The following is a 24216-nucleotide window of genomic DNA, read 5'->3' as shown; positions in this document are numbered from 1 at the left end:
GAGATGGGAGTGTGCAGTGGGATCTGGATGTCCTTGTGCACTATTCACTGAAGACAGATCTGTTGGTGCAGTAGGCGGTAAAGAAGGTAAATGGTATATTGGCCTTCATTGCGAGAGGTTGAGTACAGGAGCAGGGGCGTGTTGTTGCAGTTACACATGGTCTTGGTGTGGTCATACCTAGAACATTGTGTGCAGTTTTGGTCTCTTTTTCCAAGGAAGGATGCTCATGCTCTCAAGGGAGTGCCGCAAAGGTCTCCCAAGTTGATTCTGCAGATGGTAGGACTAACGCATGAGGAGAGCTTGTCCAAGTTAGGACCGTTCTTGCTGGAGTTCAGACAAGTGGGGTGGGGGGGTCTAACCGGACTAGACAGGGTAGGTCCAGAACCAGGTGTCACAGTCTGAGGAGTCAGGGTGGACCATTTAGGACAGAGGTGAGGAGACATTTCTTCACCCAACGAGTATGAGCCTGTAGAATTCATTACCACAGGAAGCAGTTGATGCCAAAATATTGAACGTATTCAATAGGCAGCCAGATATAGCACCTGAGGCAAATGTCATCTAGGTTTATGGAATAAAAGGAAGGTTAGGCTATTGAGTTGGATGTTCAGCCACAATCGTTGAACGATTGAGCAGGTTCAAAAGGGCCAAAAGGCCTTCTCCTGCTCCTATCTTCTAAACCCTAAGTAATCCTACATTGTTTGCTCAAAAACAGCCAAAAAAATTAAGGCTGGTGTCAGAGAGAAGAATTGTATTTCTAATAGTGTAATAAGGGATAATTACTGCTAAACTATGATGATCACTGTCACATTCATTTCAGTTCCATTCCCTCAAAATCAATTGGAAAATTTAAAAATTTGTACAGCTATGAATCCACTGCTTTCAGCAGCTGATAGACAAAAAAAAAACTGAAGACAACATGTACTTTAACAGTGAGTTACAACCAAAATACACTGCCTGAAAAGATAGTGACAGTTGAATCAATATGATTTATAAAAGGAAACAGGATAAACACTTAACTAAATTTATTTATAGGTTCATGGGAGCTAGGTTGGCACAGGTATGTTGTTGGATGGCTTCCTTCTTTGCTAAATCATTTAATATTAAAAAAATGCAAATATTTTAATGATTTAGTTAGCACAGTAACTCAGTAGTTAGCACTGCTACCTCAGTGCTCCAGGGACCTGGGTTCGATTTCACACTTTGGGACTAGTTGTGTGGAGTTTACATTTTCTCTCCATGTCTGTGTAGGTTTTCTCTTGGTGCTCCAGTTTCCTTTCTCAGTCTAAAAGATATGCAGGTTAGGTGGAGTGGCCATGCTAAATTACCCACAGTGTCTAGGGAAGTGCAGGCTAGGTGCATTAGCTGTGGGAAATGCAGAGTTAGAGAGCTAGGAGGCAGGGGAGTGCCACGATCATGCTCTTCGGACTGTCAGTATGGACTTGATAGGCCAAATGGCCTGCTTCCACACAAGGGATTCTATGATTTATCCATTTGGTCTCCTACACCAAGTATAATCACTTTAACACTTTCTAATTTAACTAATTTATTTTTTAAAAGATAATATGAACATTTCAAGACTGTAACATTTCACATATGTTAATCTGTTTGATAGCGTAGCAAGTTTAAGAGTAGCTTTAATTGACTGGTTTATGTTAGTACAGTTTGAATATTATCTTGACATTTATTCTTTGTGCATATTTTATTCAAAGTCTTTTCGATCTTAGTTTTGAAAAGTTTAACTTACTTTCCTGTTCTTTCCTCCCTGCTTTCTAGTTGTGGAAGCACGTATATTTTATTGATTTCAATAAAAGATTCCAATTAATTGACAATCCAAACTTGAAATGATTGGGTCAATTTTTGATGCATTTTTGTAATACACTGATGAGAAATACACTTGATCATCTTTCATCCAGATGGTCTCCAGCTCCATAGATTTTGGTAATGGCCCATATGGGTAAGTAGCATTAAAGGCTTAAGACAAAACTTTTGTAAACTCATAACTGAACCCTTAAATACACATGAATAAACTCGTTGTTGTACTATAGCTTCTGACACCAGAAATACAAGTTTCTTAGTTAAGTGCTGTTACGCCTTTATACAGCACACTACTGTGCATCACGCAATAAAAAAACCAACATCTGCAGGTATCAATTGATAACATTCATAAACTACCTTAATGAGTATCAAATAAAACATCAAAACATAAGACACTATTCTTACATTATCACTTAAAGCACAACTAATGTCAGATATAACAAAAATGGAACTCAAAATATTACACTGCAAACTTCGAGACAAATCAAAAAGGATTTTCATGGTAATTACTTCATTAATATGAAGTTACAATACCCTAGTCACAACACTAGCTGATAATCACTTCCATGCACCAATAACTCTACAGGAAGAGGAAGAATACATTTTAGTGTGTTATCACAAAATACATTTCTGACTATTTTACACATGACCTATCATCTTAATCACCACTTCAGTACCAGTAGTAATTGAACTAGTTAAAGGCTTCTCTTCAGGAGAGACAGGGAAGGAAGTGTCATAATTTTGATCGACAAATCTTAAAGCAGTAAGGAGGGATGGCATCTTAAAAAGCTCTTCAAATGAAGTCATATGGGCAGAATTTAAAAATCAAAAAAAAGGAGCAAACATTGCGGGGAGTACGCTTATAGGCCCCCTAGCAATCCAAGAGAAAAAGAGCAGATCTGTAGGCAAATCTGAGAGAAGTGTACAAGTAGGGTAGTAACAGCAGGGAATTTCAATTCCCCCAACATTTCCAGTCAAACTGTGAAGTCTTTCACGGGAGCAGAATTCTTAAAATTCATCCAGGACAGTTTTTTAAGCCAGGCACTTTGAGAGGTGATGTCCTGGCCTTCATTTTAGATAATGAAATCAAGCAAGTGGTTGAAGTATCAGATGGGGAGCTTTTTTGCACATAGCAATCATAACTCAAAACTGTTATGGCAAAGAACAAGAATGGGCTGAAAATCAAAATTCTAGATTAAGGAAAGGCTAAATTTAGTAAGATCAGATATGATTTGGTCTGAGTGGTTTGGGAACAGCTAGTTTGTCTCAGAATAGTGACATATATTCAAGAAGGAAATACAGAGAGTACAGGCATATGTTCCAATAAAGAAAAAGGGTGGGACTATAAAATCCTGAGAACCCTGGATATCGAAGGACACTCAGCATTGGATTAACAGAAAAGCGAAATCTCATGGCTGATACTGAGGATTCAAAACAGTAGAAGCCCTGACAGTATATAGAACATGCAAGAGGGGACTTCAATAGGAAATTAAGAGAGCTAAAAGCAGACAAAGGAATAGTAGCAGATAAAATGAAGGAAAGTCCTAAGTTCTTTTACAGATACATTTAGGGTAACAGGATAACAAGGAAAGAGTAGGGTGTAGCTGAAAATGTGTTGCTGGAAAAACGCAGCAGGTCAGGCAGCATCCAAGGAGCAGGAGAATCGATGTTTCGGGCATGAGCCCTTCTTCAGGAATGTTTTCTGGATGTTTTGGGAATGAGCCCTTCTTCAGGATTCCTTGGATGCTACCTGACCTGCTGCGCTTTTCCAGCAACACATTTTCAGCTCTGATCTCCAGCATCTGCAGTCCTCACTTTCTCCTAGAAGAGTAGGGTGCATTAAGGATCAGAGCAATAATGTGTGTGTTGAGCCAGTGGATGCAGGTAGGATTTTACATGAATACGGTGTGTTGGTGTTCACTAGCGAGAGGGATGCTACAGAAAAATCAGGGAGCAGGTCTGTCATATATTGCAAATAATCAAAGAGAGGAGATTCTGAGTGGTCTGGCTGGCTTAAAAAGTAAATAAATCTCCAGGTCTGGATGAAAATGTATCCCAGGAGAGGCAAGGGAGGAAGGGGCACTAAAACATTTCAATTCTTCTCGGGCCACAAATGAAGTACCAGAGGACAGCCAATGTGGTACCATTATCTAAGTAGGAAGGGATAAACCAAGAAACTAAAGGCCATTCAGTCTAACCACAGTGGATGAAACTACTAGAAGCAATTCTAAGGGACAAAATCTATCTGCAATTGGTGAGAAAGGGATTAATCAAGTATGGCTTTATTGTTAGGGAAGGTCACATTTGACTAACATGATTGACTTCTACACAAAAGTCAACAAGGTAAAAACAATGACTGCAGATGCTGAAAATCAAATACTGGATTAGTGGTGCTGGAAGAGCACAGCAGTTCAGGCAGCATCCAACGAGCAGCAAAATCAACGTTTCGGGCAAAAGCCCTTCATCAGGAATAAAGGCAGTGAGCCTGAAGCATGGAGAGATAAGCTAGAGGAGGGTGGGGGTGGGAAGAGTGTAGCATAGAGTACAATGGGTGAGTGGGGGAGGAGATGAAGGGGATAGGTCAAGGAGGAGAGGGTGGAGTGGATAGGTGGAAAAGGAGATAGGCAGGTCGGACAAGTCAAGGAGACAGTAACTGGGCTGGAAGTTTGAAACTAGGATGAGGTGGGGGAAGGGGAAATGAGGAAGCTGTTGAAGTCCACATTGATGCCCTGGGGTTGAAGTGTTCCGAGGCGGAAGAGGAGGCGTTCTTCCTCCAGGTGTCTGGTGGTGAGGGAACGGCGGTGAAGGAGGCCCAGGACCTCCATGTCCTCGGCAGAGTGGGAGGAGGAGTTGAAATGTTGGGCCACGGGGCGGTTTGGTTGATTGGTGCGGGTGTCTCGGAGATGTTCCCTAAAGCGCTCTGCTAGGAGACGCCCAGTCTCCCCAATGTAGAGGAGACCACATCGGGAGCAACGGATACAATAAATGATATTAGTGGATGTGCAGGTGAAACTTGATGGATGAGGAAGGCTCCTTGAGGGCCTTGGATAGAGGTGAGGGAGGAGGTGTGGGCGCAGGTTTTACAGTTCCTGCGGTGGCACGGGAAAGTGCCAGAATGGGACGGTGGGTCATAGGGGGGTGTGGACCTGACCAGGTAGTCACGGAGGGAACGGTCTTTGCGGAAGGCGGAAAGGGGTGGGGAGGGAAATATATCCCTGGTGGTGGGGTCTTTTTGGAGGTGGCGGAAATGTCGGTGGATGATTTGGTTTATGCGAAGGTTGGTAGGGTGGAAGGTGAGCACCAGGGGCGTTCTGTCCTTGTTAGGGTTGGAGGGGTGGGGTCTGAGGGCGGAGGTGCAGGATGTGGACGAGATGCGTTGGAGGGCATCTTTAACCACGTGGGAAGGGAAATTGCGGTCTCTAAAGGAGGAGGCCATCTGGTGTGTCCTATGGTGGAACTGGTCCTCCTGGGAGCAGATACGGCGGAGGCGGAGAAATTGGGAATACGGGATGGCATTTTTGCAAGAGATAGGGTGGGAAGAGGTGTAATCCAGGTAGCTATGGGAGTCAGTGGGTTTGTAAAAAATGTCAGTGTCAAGTCGGTCGTCACTAATGGAGATGGAGAGGTCCAGGAAGGGGAGCGAGGTGTCAGAGATAGTCCAGGTAAATTTAAGGTCAGGGTGGAATGTGTTGGTGAAGTTGATGAATTGCTCAACCTCCTCACGGGAGCACGAGGTGGCGCCAATGCAGTCATCAATGTAGCGGAGGAAGAGGTGGGGAGTGGTGCCGGTGTAATTACGGAAGATCAACTGTTCTACATAGCCAACAAAGAGACAGGCATAGCTGGGGCCCATACATGTGCCCATGGCTACGCCTTTGGTCTGGAGGAAGTGGGAGGATTCAAAGGAGAAATTGTTAAGGGTGAGGACCAGTTCGGCCAAACGAATGAGAGTGTCGGTGGAAGGGTACTGTTGGGGACGTCTGGAGAGGAAAAAACGGAGGGCTTGGAGGCCCTGGTCATGGCGGATGGAGGTGTACTTTTTTCTGGTGTGTCCTCGTTGGATGCTGCCTGAACTGCTGTGCTCTTCCAGCACCACTAATCCAGTATTTTGTGTAGAAGTGACCAGCCCTGTGGATATGAGCAATGTTTTTGATGTACTCTACTTGGACTTCAGCAAAATGTTTGGTAAGGTTCCATATGGGAGACCAATAGCAAAGGTAAGAGCCCATAAGATCCAAGGAAATTTGGCAAGTTAGATCTACAAATGGCTGAGGGTTTTTTTTAGCACAAGTCTGTGTCCAGTGAGGTCTCAACATCCCTTGCTGTTTGTGGTTTATATAAATGATTTAGACTGGTAGGTAGGCAGGCTGATAAGGAAGTTTGCAAATGATACAAAAAATTGGCAGGATGATAAATGGTCAGAGGATAGCCTTAGATAAGAGAACATAGACAGCCTGGTCAGATGGACTGATCATTCCAAATGGAATGCAAACCGGATAAGTGTAAGGTAACACACTTGAGCAAGACTAACAAAACAAAGGAATACACCTTGAATGGTAATACACTGGGAAGCGTTGAGGATCAGAGGGACTTTGGTGTGCATATCCACCAGTTCCTTAAGTTATCAGGACAGGTGGCTCAAGTGGTTAAGGTTGCAAATCGTATACTTGCCTTTGTTAATGAGACAGGGAGCTTAAGAGCAGGGGAGTTATGCTGGAATTGTATAAAATATTGGTTAGGCCACAGTGAGTGTATTGGAATCCACATTATAAGAAAGATGTGATTTCACTGGAGAGGGTGCAGAGAAGATTTACTCAGATGACTGAGCTGGAAAGTTTCAGTTATGATGATAAAATTATACAGCCAGAGTTGTTTTCCTCAGAGCAAAGAAAACTGAGAGGGGACATAATTGAGATGCGCAAAGTTGAGAGGTATTGCTAGGAGTAGACAGGAAGAAACTTTGCCCTTGGAGAAGGGATCAATAACCAGGGGGCTCAGATTTAAAGGTTAAGGGACATGAGGGTTTAAAGGAGGAGGAGGAAAAAAGTTTTCACCCAGAGAATGATGGGAATCTGGAATTCATTGCCTGTAAGAGAGTGGAATAGGCATAAATCCTCAGAATTCAAGTAGTATTTAAATATGCACTTGTGATGCCAAGGCATACAAGGCTATTGACCAAGTGCTGGAAAACTAGATTGGAATGATTAGGCTATTGTTTTTGACCTACATGGGGCATGGACTGAAGGCCTTTTTCTGTGCTGTTGACCTCAATGACAATAACATTACCTTGTTGCAGTGGATCCTCAATATACAGCATCGATGGCCTGTATCCATCAGCCATTGTTTTTTGCACTTCATCCTTAGCAACATATGAACCCCCATCATTTATCCGAATACCAGTCTTAAGATAATTAAAATGCCTTCCATATAGTTCAAAAAATTCAATTAGAAGCACACCAAGGTTAGCATCACAGCTGCAGACATCTTCTCGAGGATGTAACTACAAACAAAGGAATATTATACATTAAATTACATTTTGACATTATGAGAAATAAAAGATATGAAAAACATATTTAAGAAAACTGACTTCTTTACCAAACTATAACCATGAAGGCTGCCTTCAAGATGGAAGGCTAAAACAGCTGAACTATGTACTTATAAATAACTCAACAATTAATCAGAAAGACTTAAAAGGTTACAAAAATGTTTAGCGTTACACAGAATATATCTAATAGAAAATCACCTCTTGTGTTGCATCTTTAGTGAGACAGATGGCATATTTCTAACAACAACTAATGAACCCAAATGTAGTCACTAACAGTAAATCACTTCAATATAGTACCACCAAAAACTCTTATGACGCATGAAACCACACTGTTAACAGTTTACATTATGGGAGATTGATAGGTTCTTGTTGTCTAGAGGAATTCAGGGCTACGGGGAGAATGCTGGTAAGTGGAGCTGAAATGCTCATCAGCCATGATTGAATGGCGGAGTGGACTCGATGGGCCGAATGGCCTTACTTCCACTCCTATGTCTTATGGTCTTATGGTTTCTTCTCCTTAGAAGAGTCTGTCAAGGAAATCCCTTGGCATTTTTTTTGCCAAACTGCAGAAGTACCAATTTTTACAACAGATAGGAAGAACCAAGTTTTCATACCAACTAGGTATGAGAAATTGCAAATAAGTGCTCAAATATGCATGCTTCTGAAGGAACATTTTACTTAGGATGATTGAATTTTATGGTGGGAAAAGAAGAGGGGAAAAAAAAACAGTTTATGATTCATTTCCTAGAATATATTCAGTTCACTTTTCTGCAACAAAGTGTCTGAGAATCTACAGTGGATAAACCGGTGATAGCGAGGTGTAGTAAAGCAGGATTAATCAATGTTTGGCGAGTCTAGTGTATTTTCAGAAAGATTGATAAGAGGAAATATGAAACGTTTAAGCATTAATACAAGTATTTCCGTGCTGAACAATATTTAAATTATAGATCTGTTACATGACATTTTTGTATTTGTTTTCACAGTAGCGAAACACAATAAAATGTCAATGGCACAGCGAACCTAAAAACAGTTAGTGAGATAAGTTATCAGAATTTAAATCAAGTGAACAAAATGGTAGAGCAGGAAAATACTAGAATTAAGACAGGAATCCTCAAGATTTGATGGTTTTCACTCAGGGAATTACAACAAAAAAAATGATGATGTGGAGGTCCCGGTGTTGGACTGGGATGGACAAAATTAAAAACCACTCAACACTAGGTTATCGTCCAACAGGTTTATTTGAAAGTCAAGCTTTTGGAGCGGTGCTCCTTCGTGAGGGAGTGAGTGGGGCAGGATCATAGCTCACAGAATTTATAGCAAAAGATTAAAGTGTCACACAACTGATGCAATGTATTGAAGTCAGGGAAATTGCAAATACTTCGATCACCATTTCAAAAATCTCTCGAGATTTACAAATTACGTATTCGAACAGAAATCTGCAAATATCACTTGGACAGGGGATAAGAAGAAAACTATAGAGTTGTCAATTTAACATCAGTTATAGATATGTTACTGTATTTTAGCCAGATGAATGTAATTTAAGTGTTTTTAAAAATACTAAATCTCCCACATGGAAAGTTTTTTTTACGAAAGCATATAAATCTTGAAATTCTAACTCTTGAATATCTAAAGAACTCTTGAATTTTCGAACTAAGCGTGAACGGAGTGCAATTGATATTTCCAAGTGCAATATCAAAAGATTGTTTTATAAATTGAGAGGTCAATGTTAGGAAGGGAAATAGCTCAATAGCAAGTGGGGTAGATAGGATTGAATAGATCACATGACTGCCCCTTGGGCTCAAAGGGCTGAGTGCCTGCACTTGCGCTTCAAAATTCTTATGAAACTAGGTGAGAACATAGATGCAAATCTGCAGATAAAGTACCTGTAGAAAACTAACAGCCATTAGGAATAGGCTGTAGGAGCCAATGCCACCTGTGAACACTTCATTTAGGTCTCTCTGCAGCAGGAACTGCTTCAGCACTAGAACCAGATATGGGAGCACAGGAAACTTCTACAAAAAGAAAATAAAACACTGGACAGCTGAAAACAGGAAATTGGTAGTGTCAAAATAATATTCATTCTTAAATGGTACTTTTGGAAATCTAAAATAAAGAGCATAGAAAAAAAGAAAAATTCAAATGGAAGGAAATAACTTTACAACATTCGACTATACATTTATTTTTATTTGTTCCTGAGCAACGACAAGGTCAGTATTTGTTGCCCATCCCCTTTTGCCTCTCAAATTGTAGTAGTTAGCCCCTTTCTTGAAATCTGTAGGTCATATGACATAGCTACACCTACAATGCTGTTCCAGGATTTTGGCCCAGCAACAAAGAAGAAACAGCGAGAGAGTTCCAACTCAGTATAATCTGCGTCTTTGACAAAAACTTGCAGGTGCTGTTCACAAACATTCATTACTTTTTCTGCTACGTACATGGGCAGAGTTCTGAAGAAGGATCACTCAATCAGAAACGTTAATTCTGATTTCTCTTCACTGATGTTGCCAGACCTGCTGAGCTTTTCTAGCCATTTCTGTTTTTGTTTCTGACTTAAAAACTGAGAGTATTGCAGATGCTGTATGTAGCAGAAGGAGCTGTTGAACAAGGCTTGGAAAGTTGCTACAGTGTATTTTTCATTGAGTTCATTACTTATAATGACTTCTGCACTTCTACCTCTTGGTCCTGTTGCTTTTTCATTCCATTTAACTCTCATTTATCAATGTGTTCAATCCATATTTTTCCCACCATCTCAAATTTGCCTGCATTGAAATTAATTTTCTAATTACACTGATTTTCTTACTTTATTCATTTTTTCTAATTTTTACCAAACTTTTCAAATTCACAAGTTCCAAGGCAAGAATGGCCACTCTGGAGCTCGAACCAAGACAGAGCAGTTGCCTTTTTATGTAGACAGACATAAGTCCCACTTTCAGAGTTTCATCTACTCATTCTGTTCTTGCAGGTCTCACTGAGGAGTCACAAAAGTCTATACTTTTCAAAACTGGAAAATTTCACAATGGAAAATGTTTGGGAAACTCTGCAGTTAATAGACTGATCTCAAATGTAAGGGCTGTGCTGTGAGGATATTTTGCAGTCTTGAAAACACATGCAATAATATTAAGAATACCTTGTTAACAAGGGATCAATTTTGCCTAAAGGAGAAATAAATATTTAAGACAGATCAGCTAGGCAGGGAATACATGCAATTGACTAGAACATTCAAATGAGGCTTTATAACAGACAGATGGTACTTTATCATCATTAATATTAGTTAGATCCTTTTCAGTCACCCAACATGGAAAATGGACAAAAACATTTTATTTGGGCGACTTTACTGTCTCAGTATAAATCAGAAAAAACAGAACCAAAGCAACCTTTATGTGAAACTTGACTCAACCAACAAGCATCTTAGGTCACCACAAGAGAAAATGCTGGAAAATCTCAGCAGGTCTGGCAGCATCTGCAAGGAGAGAAAAGAACTGACATTGAGTCTAACTGACCCTTTGTCAAAGCATCTTAGGTGATCCAGTAACTTCAGAACAGAAACAAATTTAAACCAAGAACATATTTATCTTATTGCATGTGAAATATCGAAAGAATGAGAGAATGTGGTTCAAGGTCTTAGCCAGCATTCATCCTCAAACCAACACAACATATTAGTGCAGAATGCTTTACCTTAATAAACTCATGAATAAGCTGAGCAGCTTTTACTCCATTTTGTACATTGAAGCTGATGTCAACTTTTACTTCAGTGTAGGTGTCTGTTAGTTTAATAATAGGTACCTAATGCATAAAAGAAAAGAGGATAATACAATGGAACTTTCTGAACAAATATTAAGAAGTGACCTAATTTCTGCAGAACTCAACTTCTTCCTTTCAAAACAATTGAAAATTAACTAACCAAAGTTAAAAACTTGTCAATACTTAAACTATCTCTCATGACATTACTTAAGGGTTTGAACTTTCCAGAGTGACTAAATAGATTGGGGCTATCTTCCCTGGAGCATCACAGGCAGAGGGGTGAGCTTATAGAAGTTTACAAAAACACAAGGGGCATGGATAGGGTAAATATACAAGGTCTTCTTCCCAGGGAATGGGAGTCCAGAACGAGAGAGCATGGGTCTAAGGAGTGAGGGGAAAAATTTAAAAGGGATCCATGGAGCAACTTTTTCATGCAGAGATTGAGAGCATGTTATGAAATGTGCTGTCAGAGAAAGTGATGGAGGCTTGTTTAATTCCAACATTAAAAAGACTTCGGGATGGGTTCATGAATAGGAAGGGTTTAGAGGAACACTGGCCAAATGCTGGCAAATGGGACGAGATCAGTTTAGAATATCTGGCCGGCATGGAAAAATTGGATCAAAGGGTCTGTTTCTGTGCTGTGCATCTCTATGACTAGGTATAACCAGGAAAATAAATGCAAAGAATATCTGCATAAGCGCTCTCAATAATTACTTGCACATGTTTTCAAATTAATGCCAATTAAATGAAACAATTTTGGGGTTTGCAACAACTTGCAAATGATGCCCCTAGAATGGAGAGAGAGTTGTTGACTACATTCAGATTAACATTAGTACCTTCAACAACCACAAGGAATTTCACTTAATTAACATGCGACTTGGTTGTGATCAGAACAACTGGATCATATACTGTACATCTGCACCAAATGTCCAGCAGCTATGATTCATTCTTCCTGTGGCACTGAAATATTCTCTACTTTCCAATCTCTTATGAATATTTGCAGTTTGGACATGATCTAAGGTTGTTCTTCAGAACAGAGTAGCTGAGCCATATGAAGCCTCTCACATCGTAATGAAGATCACTTAGTTCACTTTCTAGCTCCTTAAACCAAGATTCAAGGGTCTTGATGTGCCCTTGGATTTTCTGCAGTATGCTCCAAAGACAGTGTCCAGCACTGCTGTGGGTGGCTACATCCTATACATTATTGCTACCCATGGAAGACTAACTGGAATAGGCAGATCCACTAAATGAGGATCCATTGAACAAATGCAAGAAAGAGTAAAAGGCCTATCTAGTATTCCTTGTAAATAATTAATTTTCAATATTTAGTTGAAGTGTCAAAGGAGCCTACAATTAAAAAAAACTAGAACACACTATTAGCAGTCTTATTCACTTGCATTGCGTGACACTGAAAACATTTAGCCAACTTTTACATTACTCACTGATGAAGAGATTCATCAACTGCTTTACAAACATATTTCAGATGTGTCAATTGTGAAGATTTCAACAGGCATCCAAAACAAAATCAGTTCCATCAATTTAATCAATCCATGCTGCCTTTTTGGAAAGAAAGTTGGAAGCTCACTTGTTAAAACTATTTGACCTAGTTCATCTACTGAAACTTCAGCAGACTGCTATAGACATTAAGTCTCTTCAGTTGATTGTAGCAATCTACGGAATCTCAATCCTGAGTCGTCATGGGCTGTAAACCACAGCTCTTCAGTGTTGCCTGGCTAAACTGGCTTTCAAGCATCATGCAGAACTATTGGCTGAGGGGGTGTGGAGTGAGCAGAAACACTTATTATGCTTTGACCCCCTCAACAGATCACATATTCAGATCAACTGTGATCATAATAAATGTTGAAGCAGGCTGATGCACCAAATGACCTATTCCTACACCTGTATCTTATGACCCAAGCTAATAGATTGTAAATAGCTGATGCCCAAATAATTATTCGATTAATTGTTACAGCTGCCATCTCAAAAATGTCCTCTTTATTCCTATTTTCTGCCAATCATCAATTCGTATTAATAAATTCACTAAATTCCCACAAGACCCAGTTTTGTGTTATAATCTCTACTGGTTCCCCATATTGATTCTGCTAGTTACATCCTCAAGTATTGTTAATAGGTCTGTCAATTTCCTTTCAGGAGATTCATGTGGAGTCTGCTTCATGTTATCTTAGTGACAAGCAGAACAACCATGATTTGTCTGAATGGCAGAACAAACTCAGAGCCTACTTTTGCTCCTAGTTTATTTGTTCCTATGACTTTTGTAAGCATTCTGAACTACACTCCTAATAATGGACTACTAAAAACAACAACCTTCATACTACTTGCTCACTGTCACAGAATGAGCAACAAATGGTCACTACCAGAAATACTCACATTCCAAGAATGAAGAAAACTGATGTTACGCTAACTTCCTACAGTTTGAAGTTTCTTCGACTTTTCTTCAGTAAAGGAATGAGGTTTGCTAACTTCAATTTTTGGAAACTATTCTAGAATCCAAGGGATTTTGGAAGATCAAAATAAATTATATAGTTTTTAGACAACCATTACCAAGACTAGCAATTCCAGATTTAGTAATTGAATTTAAACTCCAACCGCAAAAAATCAGATTCGAACCTGGATTACCTAATATCTCTCTCTGTGCAATTTCCTTAATTTTAGTCGTGTTTACTTTCATGAATTGCTTCCTGCATATATACCTACAGAAAACGTTTTCTCCTGCAGTGACAGAAGGGAAAGATTTGAGTGATTAGAAGGAAGGAACATGTGTGGGTCTCAATCAATGTAGTGGATAAACTATTAAGGACAAGAAGCAAAAATGGGGAGAATGCAAGTGTTAATTCTGAAGAGAGCAGTTGGAGTGAAAAGTCGTGAGGTGAGGTACAGGCTCCCCCTCAGAGGAGAAAAGCAGTTAATGAAAATAGTGAAGGCAGCAAGCAGCAGATTGATGCCTACTGACACAAATGAAGGTGTGGTATAGTATTCCTTTGTGATTAGCAGTAAAGGATATGTTGCAGGTTTGGAGCAGAGAGGAGAGTAATTCATATCACAAGCAAAACAGAAAAAGATAGGAATTGGACTCACCTTTGTCAACCTTACAAAGTCATTGAATCTTTTCCTGCTTTATCTTTACTATTTGGTATTTCTTGAGGGTTTCTTAAGGAGATCACTTGGCATCATTTGCCATGTTGTGGAAAGTCACGGGTCTCCTGGCTTCAACCAACATAATCATGAGGTATCTGAAAATCCCAGAGCACCCTTTCCTCACTCAAGCTATGGCCAATGTGTTGAAGAAACAGAATCGGATATGGAATATTGTTTAAATTTAGTCAATGTAATCTCTCCTTAGGAGCTTTATTCTCCCTTGAAACGTGATGCCTTGAGACTCCGACAGAACTGAGACAGACAGATCTGCTCCCAATGCATTCAGTCACTCCAATGATACAATGTTGCATCAATCTCATTAATTTTTAAAATTACAATCTATATTTATGAAGAACCACAGAGTTTATTTACTATCAACAAATACTGCAATCATATTTTTGTATTTGCCACTATTTTTTAAATCAACAAAAAGGATTACATGCAAAAATCAAACTGAAATACTTACGGTTGCTTTATCCAAGACTTTGACAGAGCTCTCATCAGCAACACTGTGTTTCCTAAGTGCTTCCTCTAAAGTCCAAAGAGGTAGACTCTCCCATTTTCCAAATACTACCAAGTCAATATCACTGAACAGCAGAGAATAAAAATGTAATGAAACACTTTTTTGATTCAAGATCAAAATTCAACACAAAATGGAAATTTGCACTTCACAAATTTGAGCATGACTCAACCAGACAGACAATTAGACAGCATTTCATCAGGAAAAGTTAAAAACCAACAGAATACAAGTAATGAAGATAGTTCATATAATTGTTTACAATTTTTCAAAAAAGACTTCCTACAAAAGTACTTAAAATGGGAGTCCATATAAATCAAGCTCGTCTGTAACAAACACTTCTTCAAAAGTTCTGAAGGGCCATTGGATTCTCAAATATCAACTGTTTTCTCTCCACAGATACAGCAGACCTGCTCAGTTTCTCAAAGAATTTCAGTTTTTGTTCATTCCTTATTCAAGGTTATCTGGAATATTTCACATTACTTCTTGACTAAATGATTCAGAAGTGGCAAACTACATACAACACAGTCCATTTTCATGGTTCTACAAAGGCCAAGCCAAATTTGTGTGAAATATTAAAAAGCAGATTGTTTCATTTTCTTAATTTGGATACATTTTTAACAACAAGACATTTTTTCATAAAAATATGCTTAGTCTCCAAATAATTTTACTGTCTATGTCACAGCAATGATTAATAGCTTGAGTGTTCTTTGATTTAAATACTAAAAACCAAAAATCTTACTTTAACAGGTAAGTAAAGGAGAAGCAAAGCCAAAAAGATCTAACCGAGAAAAGCCATGATTTCTATGGCCCCATTACCAACAAGACTAAGATTGGAACAAGAAATGGTTGATATGGAAAGAGCCTAAAAAGAGAGTTCCTCTAGTCAACTCACAATTTCATTCATGCAACAGGGGATGATTGTGCACAGACTCCATTTGGGATTTTATTTTGGTTACAACTAACAATGGTCTGTGTGTCCTAAAGCCAAGATTGGTACAACAATAAAAATAAAAAGTAGCAATAGAATTGGAAGAGTAAGTGAAGGTCAAATACCTTCATCAAAAGGAATATCACAAAAATGTAGGAATTTGGATTGTCGCCATTACCCAGGGCAATATCTCATGATATTTAAACCCAATCCCTCTCCTTAGGCCTGCTGTCAGAGACATATAATTGTAATTCGTGTCTGGTACATAATATATTGAACATTCATGTTTAAAATGTTATGGGACAAGACCTGCATAAGTAATGGAACATATAAAATATTTAACATCACTGATTTACAGTTTTCATAATCATGAGTATTGCTATGGAATTAAATTCTCAGTGCATCAGTAAAATGTCTCAAGGTGCTATTTAATAAAAATGGCCTTTGTCTCAGCAGAAACATCCATGTTGTAATAAAACCACAAATCTTTTGATTACAGTGAGCAATGCCATGGGAATTTAATCAACATCAAGTCTTACTAGTGCATGCAATTCCTGTGCCACTATTTGTCTTGTCCAATAACATCCACAAATAACAAGAAGCTGAATTATACACACATACAGTCAAACTGACTTTTAACCTCCCAAACATTAAGTGATGCTGCTATTCTTTTAAATTTGGAGCTGAACAGTATTGGCCAATATGTATTTCATTTGAAGCAATACAAGATATCAATTATCACTTCCCACAAGTCTTTGAGGTCTCATTTTTAATTGTTTGACAGAAAAAAATTGCTGAAACCAATTCCTGTACAGCTTACTTTCAAATAAATTATTTTTGAAATCATTCACACCGTTGGTACAAAATTAAAAACTTCAGAACTTTCCTGATCCTGTAATTTATATTTTAGGTTTTAATGTATAACTATTTGCTGTAGCATGCAGAATCATGTACAACATATAATCAAGGCCACTACGTTAGTGACTAGTTCAAGTTCTGCTCTCCCAGATCACTGACAGGAAAACCCATGTGTAATATAGGACGTACATACTCCTTCCAAGCATCACTATTTACTTAAATATATACAACATAGCATTTCTTAACTATGTGACATGATGCAAAGTAACTAGTCACACAAATAGCATGTTGGCCTTTACTGCCAGGGAGAGGAGTATAAAGATAGGGAAGGTTTGCTCTAACTGTGCAAATTATTAGATTAAACAAATTAAGAGCCTTGCATGTAATATGCACTTCCTTTATCACACTTACATTTCCTATAGGACTTATTCTAATGGTTCGAGAGGAATGACAGTCAATATTACCGAAACACAACAGTCTCATGGTGTATGACAGGGAATATGCAGAAAGGTTGAGTCTAGGACCAGGAGACATAATCCCAAAGTATGTGTTGCTCACTTAAGACAACGATGAAGAATGTTTTTTTTCTCCAGGGAAGTGAATCAATGGCATTCTTTGCCACAAAGGCTGTAAAGGCTAGGCTGTTAAATTCAAGGATGACATAAACAGAGATTTTTAATCAATCAGTAAGGGAATCAAGAGTCATGGGAGTTTAAGATTATCAAATCAGCCATGATCTCACTGAGCAGTGGAGCAGATTCAGTGGGTCAAATAGCCTGTTTCTATTTCTATGTCTCATTGTCTTATGTCCTATATTGGTCCAAGTCCTGCTTACCCATCACTTCTGTAACCACTAACCTATACCCAATGTTTTAAACAAAAATATTGTTTTGACATATCTATTTTCTTCATGGGATGTCAACACCGCTGGCTAAATCAGCATTTTTTGCCATTCCTAATTGCCCTTGAGAAGGTGTGGATGAACAGTGTAGGTGTTCTTACATTCCATTAGGAAAGGAGTTCCAGAATTTTAACCCAGTAACAAGGGATAGCAATAAAGTTCCAAGTCAGGATAGTATGGGGCCAGGAGGGACACTTATCGGTGGTGATTTCCATGCACTTGTGGACCACTGTCTTCCAGATGGCACAGGTTACAGATTTGGAAGGTGCTGCTGAAGGAGCCTGGAGTTACTGTAGCACATCGTGCATGTAGTACACATTGATGCCACTACGCATGTGTTGAAAGGAGTGAATGTTGAATGTATGAGATGGGTTGCCATTTAAGTGTATTGCTTTGTCCTGGATATTGTCAGGTTTCTAGAGTGTTCTTGGATCTGCACTCTCCAAATAACTGGATGATATTGCATTACACTCCTGCCTTGTAGATGCTATGTGGGACACAGCAGTTGAGTTACTCCCCATAGAATGACAAGCCTCTGACCTGCCTTTAAACAGTATATATTTGGTCCAGTTCAGTTTCATGTCAGTCGCAACCTTCAGAATGTTGGGATTTGCTCCACGCAGTTTCAACTGTGATCTCTACATAAGGGTATTTCATTGGACACATGCTAATAAAATTGATTATGGCTATTTTACAATACGAATAGCAACTCTTCTCAAAAGACTTGAGCATATCATCCTTTGAAACAGGTGAAAATTCAACTTCCTGAATTTTGTACTATTTTAGCCAGTCTATTTGTTCGATGCAGAGGTCAAACCCATCTGCTGATTGAAACAAAACATGCAGAAATGTTCGCCTCGTAATCTGCTCAGAGCGGCTTAACGTTCTGAAGGAGAAGGGTGAGCAGCCAGACGTCATTGTGCACGCTGGCACAAATGACATAGGTAGAAATAGGGATGAGGTCCTGTAGAGTGATTAGAGAGAGCTAGGAAAGTAGTTAAAAACGAGGACCTCGTTGGTGATAATCTTCAGGTTACTTCTAGTGCCATGTGCTAGTGAGGGCAAGAACAGGAGAATATGGCAGATGAACGTGTGACTGCACAGGACAGGGATTCTGAATTTTAGATCTTTGGGATCTTTTCAGGTACAGAAGTGACCTGTTCAAGAAGGATGAGTTGCAGCTGAACTGGAAGGGGACCAATATCTTGTGGTGCAAGGGAGGGTTTAAATTAGGTTGGTGGGGGCAGATAGGATCTTCACAGCAGGGATGCAAGTCTGAGTCTCGAAGGAGATACACTAATCAGAAATAGTAAGTTGAAGACACAGGTCAGGCTGGAAGGAATGCCTTCCAGGGGGCAAGGAATGCCTAAATGGAGTAAACTGCATTTATTTAAATGCAAGAGGGCTGACAGGTAAGGCTGATGAACTGAGGGCATGGATATGTACGTGGGACTTGGATATGAAAGCCATTACAGAAACTTGACTAAGGCAGGGACAGCATCGGCAAGTTCATATGTCAGGGTTCAGGTGCTTTAGGCAGGGCAGAGGTGGTGGAAAGAGGGGAGGGGAGGGGAGTTGCATTTTTGATTAAGGCAAGTATCACAGCAGTAGTCAGATGAACAAACTGAATGATCATCCAGTGAGGCTTTGTGGGTGTAGCTAAGAAATAGGAAAAGGATGGTGACGTTATTGGGGTTTTACAATACCCTCCCAAACAGACAACAGGAATTAGAGGAACAAATATGGAAGGAGATTGTGGAGACTTTTTAGGAGCAATACGGTTGTCATAGTCAGGAATTTTAATTTCCTTACAGAGACTGGGACTGCCATCGCATTAAGGGCTTAGATAGGGTGGAATTTGTTAAGTGCAATTTGTTGAGGAAAGTTTCCTCAAGCAGTATATAGAGGGTCTTCTTTGGGAAGGAGCAAAAACCTGACCTACTCTTGGGAAATAGGGCAGGACGGGTGACAGATGACGGTGGGAGAACACTTTGGGACCAGTGGCCATAGTTTTATTAATTTTTAAATATTTATGGAGACGGTCAAAACTGGCCCACAGGTTCAAGTTCTAAATTGGGGCAAGGCAAACCTTGATAGAATTAGACAAGAGCCTGTCGGGGTTGGCAGGAGTAGGTTGTTTGCAGATCCTCTGGCAAGTGGGAGGCCTTCAAAACATGAGATATCTAGAGTTCAGTGTTTATATATTCCTGTGAGGGTGAAAGGCAAAGTTGGCAGGAACAGTGAACCCTGGATGACAAGAGAATAAAATTTTGACCAGAAAAAAAAAGGAGGCATGGCTCAGGTACAGACAGTTAGAACAATGGAATTCCTGGAAGTATGTAGGGAATACAGAAGTTTACTAAAGGAGAAAATGAGGGCAGCAAAAAAAAGGGGTCAGAATGACTTGGCTGAGCAGATTAGGGTGAATCCAAAGAGGTCCTTTCAACATAAAGGAAAAATAACTATAGGGAGAGAATAGGACTCCTCCAGGACGAAAGTGGACATGTGTAGAACCGCAGGAGAGGGGCAAGGTCCTCAATAAATATTTCTCCTCTGTTTGCCATGGAGAAAGACAAGACGACTTGGGGAAGTTAGTGGTCATATCTTGGGGACAGTTTATGTCACAGTAGAGGTATTACAACATATGAAGGTGGATAAATCTCCTGGTCCTGACCAGATAAATCCAAGTACATTGCAAGAGACTAGAGAAGAAATTGCGGGAGCCTATCTAATATTTTGCATCATCATTAGCCATGGATGAGATCCCAGAAGACTAGAGGATAGCGACATTGCGCCATTATTCAAGAAGGGCTGCAAAGAAAAGCCTGGGAACTATCGACCAGTAAGCTTAACATCTGTGGTGGATAAATTATTTGAGAGGACTCTGAGTGATAAGATTATGCATTTGGAAAGATAGGGTTTGATTACAAATATTCAGCATGGCTGTGTGTGTGGGAGATCATGTCTCACAAATTTAAGAGTTCCTTGATGAAGTAACCAGGAAGGTTGATGAGGGTAGGGTGGTAGATACAGTCTATGAATTTCAGTAAGGCCTTGGCTAAGTTTCACGTGGTAGGCTGCTCTGGAAGGGTGGACTGCATGGAATCCAGGGTGAGCTGGCAAACTGAATAAACAATTGGCTTGATGGTAGGAAGCAGAGGGTAATAGTGGAAGAATATCTGTCAGACTTGAGACCTGTCACTAGTGGATTGCCTTAGGGATCGGAACTGGGCCCATTGCTGTTTTTTAAATCTATATGCACTATTAGATGAGAATGTAAAAGGCATGATTAGTAAGTTTGCAGATGACACTAAAAGAGATGGTACCGTTGTCAGTGAGGAATGTTATCAAAATTTGCAACAGGATCTTGATCAGCTGGGGAAGTGGGCCGAGAAATAGCAAATGGAGTTTAATATCGATAACGGTGAGGTCTCGCATTTTAGAAAGTCAGATCAAGGTAGGCGTTTCATGATGAATGGTAGTGGAATGTAGTGGAACAGAGGGATCTTGGAGTTCAGGTACACAGTTCTCTGAAAGTAGAGTCACAGGTAGACAGTGCAGCGAAGTCAGCTTTTGGCACACTGGCCTTCATCAGTCAGGGCAACGAGTATAAAAGTTGAGAAGTTGGGGTTGAACAGGACATTGGGGAGGCCGCACTTGGAGTACTGTGTTCAATTTTGGTCATCTTATTATAGGAAAGAGGTTACTAAATTGAAAAGAATGCAGAAGAAACTTACAAGGATGCTGCCAGGACTTAATGGTCTGAGTTATAGGGAGACGTTGGACAAGCTAGGTCTTTTTTCTTGACAAGTTAGGAAACTGAGGGGGGACCCGATAGAGGTGTCTAAGATCATGAGAGGCATGGATAGGTCTTTTGCCAGGGTTGGGGAAATCGAGGACTAGAAGGCATCAGTTTAAGTTTAGAGGGGAAAGAATAAAAGGGAACCCAAGGGGCAATTTCCTTTCGTCCTCTAAATCTGTTGCTACCTTCCATTTTTCCAATTCTACTGTCTTCTACCTGGGTTGTCTTCTTACTTTTTATTGCTTTTACTGGAAAAGATACCTTTGATCGATGATGCCTTCTGAGAGATGTAGTGATAGCTCGAATTATAGTTTAAACATTGATTGACGACATCTACTCATTGTAAATCCTAAATTCTCTTTACTTTTCAGAATTATCAATAGCATTTCTGTTCTCAGTTCTATTAGTTACAATTCTCCTTTCACACTGTCACCTGTGATTTATATCTAGATGTTAAGTTTATTTACATTGTCCTCTGTTGTATCACTGATTACCCTGCATGTGCTACAAATGCCACTTGCCCCTAAAATTTTTTCAGAGCTTTGACATTTCTATTAGCATCACATGTTTACCCGCAAATTAAAATATTCAAAAGAGAGAAGTTGTTGGTAATTGATACTTTGCCACAGTTTAATAACTTAAATGCCAGCACAGATTGGAAAGTTTCCAAATTTAATTTCTGTAGACTTGCATAGAACTCACTCAAATTCAATTATGTACTCTAACACAGTACTATGCTTAACTTTTTTTTTTAAAAATCACAAAATCTGATAAGACCTCATAAGCAGTCAATAGATCGTTGTTTTGATAAATCTTATGAAAGTTAACAATCAGAACCTTGATCAGTGTGCAAATTATCAGGTTCCAACTCGAGAAGACTTTACTTAAGATGTTGCTTCTATATAGTAACAAAAGTGCTAAGGCTATATCTTGTTTCCTGTTTGGTAAAGGAGTAACTCAGGTCTGCACTGCAACTTCATGTTTCCACTGGTCATAAGGTTCATTTTCAGAAATGAAAGATGGGTGATCATACCTCAAAACTTTAAATTTTGACTCAAACATTGTCTGCTGACAATATTATATTCCAAGAGGGAACCGCATTTAAACGGAATTCAAGTTGACACTCTAATGTGACAATTTCATTTCAATTCACTCCACTCCATATATACTCAACTGTTTACTAACTCCTATTTATAGAAACAATTCAAACCCAATTAACTCAATATAAACAAAGAACTGCTGATAGTGGAAATCTGAAAAACAGAAATTGCTGGCAAAACTCAGCATGTCTGGCAGCATCTGTGGGGAGAAAGCAGAGTTAAATGTTTAGAGTCCAGTGATTCTTCGTCAGAACTGATAACAGCTAGGGAAAAGGTCTCTCTCTAGTTTCCTCTCTCTCAGTAGGGAGCAGCTCTCTAGTCTGATAGGACTAAATGGTTACAACTGGAAGAAACTCCTAAAGGATTAACATGGGTCTTTTGATCAGCCTGCCTCAGCACCCAGTTGTCTCTGTGGTTGCAACCAAACACTGAGGGCAGCCGGCCCAACTCCAGTCATCACTCCATCACCACTCCTTCACCCAGAACAAAAGCCTGAAGACTTCTCTGAAGACTTTCTCCAGAGAAGACTGCACTGAGCAGAGTAATTTCCCAGCTCCCTCGACTTACCTTTCAGATGAAAATCTAGTCCAAACTGTTAGTTTCCCCATGTCCATTTTAAAAAGGGGAGGGTTTAAAACAAAAATTCTGGAGCAAGATATTGATCCTGATTTCAACCCAAGGCTTTTAGACAACAGATCACTATCCTTCCACACGAGTCTGACAATATAAGAAATTGCAGGAATAGGCCATTTAGTTACTCAAGCTTGTTCTGCAATTCAGTGAACATGACTGATCTGATTGTGGCTGAAAATGTATTGCTGGAAAAGCACAGTAGGTCAGGCAGCATCCAAGGAGCAGGAGAATCGATGTTTCGGGCATGAGCCCTTCTTCAGGAATCTGATCTGATTGTGGTCAACTTGACTTTCATAACTGCCCTCCTCATAACCTTAAAGTCCCTTGTCGGACAAAAATTTGTCCAGCTCAGCTCTAAATATATTCAATGACCAATCTCCAGTACACTCAGAAGCAGAGAACTCAAAGCTCAAGAAACTCTCAAACAGAACACAGTCTCAAATGGGTCAACACATGTTCTGAAATTATGGCCCAAGGTTCTAAATTCTTCCAAACTATGCTGAGTATAGGCTCAATTAACTCAAGCTTTCCTAATAAGACAACCTTTCATCCCAGAAATCAACCAACCAAACTTTATCCAAATAATTTCAATGCAATTGTATCCTTCTTTAAACAAAGAGTCCAAAGCTGTACATAGTATACTCGGTATGGTCTCACCAATGCCTGGTACAGATCTAGCGAGATCTTTCTACTTTTACACACTTACGATAAGAGCTAATATTCAATTAGTCTTCTGAATCACTTGCCATACCTACATGACCACTTGTGATGATCCAAGTACAAGAACACACAGTTATCTTTCTTGTAACATTTCCTTCATTTAAAATAATATTTTTATGTTCTATTCTTCCTTCCAAAATGGAAAACTTCACATTTTTCTTCATTATATTCCATCTGCTAACTTTTTCCCCAGTCACTTGGACCTGTTTGCAGGCCTCATGTCTTCCCCATGTTTTCTGAGCTTTATATTCATCAGCAATTTGGCTACATTACTCTGATGAAGAAGTGGAGTGTAATCAATATTATTATTATAATAGTGATTAATTTGGAGAAAGTGATTAAGATCACAGCATTCTTCCCCATGGTGCACACTAGTTAACGTGCCAAATCCCAAACAGATGAATTTACCTGTGCCTGTTCCGGTTAGTTAGGCAATCTGTATTAAAACAATCAACTCAAAACGATGAGTTCTTGTGCAGTAATCTTAGCAAAATGAC

General features: G+C 39.5%; 1 protein-coding gene across 1 annotated transcript in view; it reads right to left on the bottom strand.

Annotated features, from left to right (window-relative positions):
• The window catches only part of tent4b (terminal nucleotidyltransferase 4B), a 94710-nt gene that overhangs the window by 29531 nt on the left and 40963 nt on the right, over positions 1-24216 (bottom strand). The window contains exons 4-7 of the mRNA XM_072547324.1: positions 14724-14844; positions 11036-11143; positions 9244-9372; positions 7102-7315 (exon numbers count right to left, since the gene is read on the bottom strand). Of these exons, the coding sequence (XP_072403425.1) occupies positions 7102-7315; positions 9244-9372; positions 11036-11143; positions 14724-14844 (572 nt within the window). The remainder of the gene's footprint in view (positions 1-7101; positions 7316-9243; positions 9373-11035; positions 11144-14723; positions 14845-24216) is intronic.

Source organism: Chiloscyllium punctatum, chromosome 26 (genome assembly GCF_047496795.1).
Source record: "Chiloscyllium punctatum isolate Juve2018m chromosome 26, sChiPun1.3, whole genome shotgun sequence".
Taxonomy (NCBI): domain Eukaryota; kingdom Metazoa; phylum Chordata; class Chondrichthyes; order Orectolobiformes; family Hemiscylliidae; genus Chiloscyllium; species Chiloscyllium punctatum.
The sequence above is the reverse complement of the archived record's forward strand: the minus strand, read 5'-3'. Positions and strand labels throughout refer to the sequence as shown.